Below are 5,706 nucleotides of genomic sequence, written 5' to 3' on the forward strand. Positions count from 1 at the left end.
CAGGGACAGCTGCCCCAGCGCCCTGCCGTCACACAGCCTGTGCCAGGGACAGCTGCCCCAGCGCCCTGCCGTCACACAGCCTGTGCCAGGGACAGGTGCCCCAGCCGCCTATTGCACTGTGGCCACACTGGACATGGAAGGGGTGGAGAGTCTCAGAGAGAGCCGGCGCTAACCTGGACCATCCTTTCCTTGGGACCGGCCTCGTCTCGGTTTAACTCTAAATTAGCGCTTCTCTTCGCTTGGCACTGTGGACTTGGGGCTGCATTGTTCTCCGGGGTGGGGCCATCCTGGGCACTGGCAGGGTGCTGAGCAGCTTCCCTGGCCTCCACTTACCTCATGCCAGGAGCACCCCCAGTTGTGACAGCCACAGATGTCCCCAGACATGGCCAGGTGTCCCCCGGGGAATAAGACCCCCCCTCAGTTGAGAGCCACCTGCTCGCTGCGGCTGCTGCTGCTGTTACTGCTTTTGCTAAAGAAACCTGCGCATGCCGGCCACGGAGGCAGCACTTTCCTGTCGTTAACAGGCACCTGGAGGATAAGTGTTTTCATTGCCAAGCAAAACAGTTTCTTCACTGATGTGATCGCTGGGTCCTTGGGGACAGTAAATGGATTTCAGCCATTCTGGAAGCTACCAGCAACGTGGGCCTCAACATACAGCTCTTCCCTCGGTGGCCCTGAGCATGGAGGGGCGGCTTCCCAGATTCCTGGCACATGAGCTGAAGTGGGTGGGTTAGTTCCTTTTCCCTGTGCAGTGAGTGGCCTGGTCGACCCCTGGAAGGAGGCATGGGGCCTACAGTGCCCACCCCAGGACTGGGTGTGGCAGCCCCGGAGTGCCTGCGGGGCCTGCACAGAAGGGTGCCTGGTGCCCACAAGGCCCGTGGTGCCCACCAGCAGTCTGGAATCTGGTCTTGTCAGCCCATAGGCTCACCCCCACCAGAGGAGGGAACATGAGGCTGGGGACAAGGCCAGGAGCCCAGGGTGAGGCGTGTACCCCCGGATAGCCCTGGTCCCTCAGCTCCTGAATGGGGTGAAGCCACCGGGTTCTGGCTGCTGCGCCGCCTCTGACGGGTGCTGGTCCTTGTCCTCCTCTGCTGTCCTCTCTGCAAGTCCGTGTCTGAGGTGGCCTGGGGCTTCTCTGGGGTGGTGGAAGTTCACACAGCCTCCAGGCTAGAGATCTTGGGCCATAGTCTGCCCGCCCACCCCAGGGTGCCCTGGGCTGTGTTGTGGATTGCTGTGTGCCTCAGTTTCCTCAGCGGTCAGATGGGAGCTCTGCCGTTCCTCCCACCCTGGGGATGGGTGCGCTGGACCCCAGCACACTCTGCACAGTGCCCAGCTCCACACAGCTCCTGTCCTGCCCCATGGCCCCTGCCCCCGTCCCACGTGGTGCTGTCACCCTCCCCGCGCCTGTGCTTCCTGTTGGCCCACTCCAGGCAGGGCGGAGGCCCATGGGGGCGGGATCTGTTTCCCAGTGATTCCTAATTCCTAGAACTTGGGTTGCCCCATAGTGGGTCTCAACCAAGGGGAGCCACTGGAGCGAGTGTCTGGGCTCCAAGCCCTGGTCTCCAGCTGCATGTGGCCCCGGTGGCCTCTTGGTGGCCAGTGGGTGCCGTTCTCATTTCCTGCTGCCAGAGGGCATGATGAGCTGCAGTGCTTATAACCAAGCATGAAGATTCCCGTTTTAGAAAATGCCTTGCCAGGGCGCAGCGGCTCACACCTGTAATCCCAGCACTTTGGGAGGCTGAGATGGGAGGATCAGTTGAGGCCAGGAGTTCGAGACCAATCTGTGCAACAAAATGAGACTCCATCTCTAGAGAAAATTAAAGCATTTTTTAAAAATTAGCTGAGTGTGGTGGTGCAAGTCTGTGGTCCCAGGTACTCGGGAGACTGAGGTGGGAGGATTGCTTGAGTCCAGGAGTTGGAGGCTGCAGTGAGCTATGGTTGTGCTACTACCCTCCAGCCTGAGTGACAGAGCAAGACCCTGTCTCAAAAACAACAACACTAAATGCCTCCAGATACGAGTCTCTGAGCCTCGAGATGCCGGAACACACACACCCAGTCCCATCTGTGTTTGCTGAGTCTGTAATCCTGCATACACGTGTCGGGAGGGGTGCTGTACCCAGCTTCCCAGGCCTTGGGGATGGCTCTGCCCTAGCAGGTGAAGCCCTTGTTGACTGCAGAGTCTCCTGGGGAGTTTGATAAGGGAACGGGGGGTTCTTGGTGCCCTGGGGGGTGTCCCGAGGTGCAGATCTGGGGGTGCCGGTCTCTGGGGAGCCGGCGGCACAGTCTGCTCTCTGACCCTGCCCTGAGGCTCTGAGGGAGCCGCTGACTCCCATCTTGGTTTTGCAGATCATCCCCCCGAAGGAGTGGAAGCCGCGGCAGACGTATGACGACATAGACGACGTGGTGATCCCGGCGCCCATCCAGCAGGTGGTGACAGGCCAGTCGGGCCTTTTCACGCAGTACAACATCCAGAAGAAAGCCATGACAGTGGGCGAGTACCGCCGCCTGGCCAACAGCGAGAAGTACGCGGGGCAGGTGGGGCGGACCTGACCCCCGTCCCTAGGGCCACACCTGCTCATGGGGGCCCTGGGGGCAGAGAAGGTGCAGCACATGCAGCCCCAACAGCATGGCCGGCCTGCTCTGTGTGCCCTGTGTGGGCTGTGGCAACCCCTGTTCCCAGTGTGGATCCGGACCCTCTCCCCGCCTGGGCCGACCCATGCTGACCTCGCCTCAGCTTCCCAGGGCTCACCAGTGCATGTCGGGTGGTGCCCTGGCCTGGGACCACGTCCTCCACACCCTCCTGTGACACCTGGGCTGGTGGCCCCTCCTCAGAGAGGGCTCCCTGGCTCCACGCGGGCACATGCACAGGCACACACGAGGGCACCTGTAGACACGCATAGGTACACAGAGCACGTGCATGTCCATGCGCAGGCACACACAGGTACGCATGGCACACACACGTTTCTACACAGGCACACACGGGTACATGTGGGCACGTGCACTGGACACAGGCACACACAGGCTCATACACAGGTACACAGGAACATCCATGTGGGCACATCTATGGGCATGTACCCAGGTACACATGGCACCTGCGTGTACTGGCAGCGTTCCAAATACGGCTCCCTGATTCAACAGGCGCAGCCATGCAGCCTCCGTGCTGCGCAGGCCCATCCCGTCGCCATGCCCTCCTCCCCGTTGCCGTGCCCTCCTCCCCGTCGCCGTGCCCTCCTCCCCGTCGCCGTGCCCTCCTCCCCGTCTGTGGCCTCCACCCCGTGGCTCTCTGAGGTTCGCGTGCCTTGTGGCTCTGGCATCAGAGCGGAGCCTGGTCTGTCCTGCTCACCCGGCCTTCCCAGCCCCCTAGTCTGTCGTCTGAGCTTGGTCTTTGCCACACAGGGATAAGAAGAGCCACCCAGGGCCTCTTTCCCCTGCCCACTCCCCCTGGCTTGTGTTCTGATGTGGGTGCCCCGGGCCAGGATAACGGAGGAAGGGTACGTGGGTTTGGGCCACTTGCTCGCCCGTGGAAATGCTCTCTCCTGCTCTCTCCCACCCGTGAGCAGGTTACGTGGCACCCTAGGCGGGGGCAGCGGGCAGTCCGAGCCGAGCCCCTCCTACCTCTTTCATGGGTGTCCCGGGTTCCTGGTGGCTGAGGGTGGGCTGTGTGGCACCCAGGCCCCACCCTGAGCTGGTTTTGGGGTGTTTGTTCACCAGGTACTGTACCCCACGGCACCAGGACTTTGACGACCTTGAACGCAAATACTGGAAGAATCTCACCTTTGTCTCCCCGATCTATGGGGCTGATATCAGCGGCTCTTTGTACGATGACGTAAGTACGAGTTCCCGGGGAAGAACAGGGACCAGCTTCCTCGTGGGTGGTGATGGGAGGGCCCTGAACAAGACTCTGTCTTGGCAGATGAAGCTTCTAGGCGGGCAAGGTTAACTCCCTCGCCCAGGCTCTGGCTGCGGGCCTCGTCCTTCGGGGAAGAAAGAGGAATCCAGGCTTTCTCTGATTTTTGCAGGGCCCCTCCTGCCACACCCCGCAGTCCCCACCCTGAGCTCACCCTGGCCCTGCCTCTAGCCTCAGCAGCTGGCCCATAGCGTGTTACAATCACGTGTACTTTTCCAGTCCCTGCCGCTCGTCTTCCTGGTACTGTGGAGCCTTGAGTCTTCAGCCCGCCAGGCCACCTGCTGGATTCAGCTCCAGCCTGGTCCCTGCCTTGGGCTCAGGGCCCGGAGACACTGGGGTGAGGGGATCCTGTCTCCCATCCGGAGCCTGGCCTGCCGGAGCGTCCCCTTGTCCACACAGGCTGGACTCTCCATGAGAGCAGCTGGCGGGCATCCCCAGAGTCCCGGTCTCAGCCGTAAGGCCCCCCAGGCCCTGCTGGACGCCGGAAGTGGGCCTGCACGTGGGCCTGCGTGGCGGGTGTGTGTGGAACAGGATCAGGAAGCTGTGACTGCCCTGAGGCCACGGCCAGCCTTGGTCCTGCCCTGCTTAGTGGACCCTGTCTGCTCTGTGGCCTGCAGGGGACTGGCTTTGCTCTCTGAGCTGAGGGTGCTGGTTTATCGCACAGAGGAGTCTGTTCAGGCTGGAAGTGAGCCCACCGTAGAGAGCCTGAGGGAGACGCCCCAACACGGAGCCAGCCACAAGCCAGCTTTGCTTCCCACTCCGCCAGAAGCAAGCATGAGACCAGAGTATTTTGAATTTAGGACAAAATATTTGCCTATACATACTGGGATATCTTGGAGATGGGCCCCAAGTCTGGATTAGTCTGTTCTTGCATTGCTGTAAAGAAATACCAGAGGCCAGGTGTGGTGGCTCACGCCTGCAATCCCAGCACTTTGGGAGGCTGAGGTGGGCGGATCACTTGAGGTCAGGAGTTCAAGACCAGCCTGGCCAATATGGCAAAACCCTGTCTCTACTAAAAATACAAAGCTTAGCCAGCCATGGTGGCGGGTGCCTGTAGTCCCAACTACTTGGGAGGCTGAGGCAGGAGAGTCGCTTGAACCCGGGAGGTGGAGGTTGCAGTGAACCGAGATCACGCCACTGCACTCCAGCCTGGGCAAGAGTGAGACTCCGTCGCAAGAAAAAAAAAAAAAGAAAAACACCTGAGACTGGGTAGTGAATAAAGAAAAGGTTTAATTGGTTCACGTTTCTGCAGGCTCTACAAGAAACGTGGCTGGGGAGGCCTCAGGAAACTTAGAGTCATGGCAAAGGTGAAGGAGAAGCTGATCCATCTTACATGGCGGGAGCAGGAGCAGGAGAGAGTAAGGGGAGGTGCCATACGCTTTTCAACAGCCAGGTTTCGCGAGAACTCACTACCGTGAGAACAGCACCACGGAGATGGCGCTCAACCGTTCATGAGGCAGAGCAATCCACCTCCGCAATGCAGCCACCTCCCACCCAGCCCCACCGCCAACACCGGGACCTGCAGTTCCGCAGATTAAAGTCTAAACACAAAATTCCTCTGTGTTTCATGTATACTTTACACACATAGCTTGAAAATAACTTGATACAAAGTTTTTAATAATTTTGTGCATGAAGTGAAGTTTTGACTGTGTCTTAACCGTGACCGGTCACATGAGGTCAGCTGTGAAAGTTTTCACTTGTGGCGTCGTATCCGTACTCAGAACATTTTGAACCTTGGAGCTTTTTGGGTTTTGCATTTTTGGAGTGGGAGTGTCCACCTTATCCCATGCTGTGTTTAT

The 5,706-nt window shown here is 59.5% G+C and overlaps 1 protein-coding gene across 1 annotated transcript in view; it reads left to right on the forward strand.

The window, feature by feature from the left end:
* Nucleotides 1-5,706, forward strand: part of KDM4B (lysine (K)-specific demethylase 4B) — a 166,578-nt gene that overhangs the window by 44,745 nt on the left and 116,127 nt on the right. The window contains exons 4-5 of the mRNA XM_011967374.1: nt 2,347-2,522; nt 3,712-3,826. Coding sequence (XP_011822764.1) covers nt 2,347-2,522; nt 3,712-3,826 — 291 coding nt within the window. The remainder of the gene's footprint in view (nt 1-2,346; nt 2,523-3,711; nt 3,827-5,706) is intronic.

The sequence above is a fragment of the Mandrillus leucophaeus genome, unplaced genomic scaffold, assembly GCF_000951045.1.
Source record: "Mandrillus leucophaeus isolate KB7577 unplaced genomic scaffold, Mleu.le_1.0 Scaffold8, whole genome shotgun sequence".
Classification (NCBI taxonomy): Eukaryota; Metazoa; Chordata; class Mammalia; order Primates; family Cercopithecidae; genus Mandrillus; species Mandrillus leucophaeus.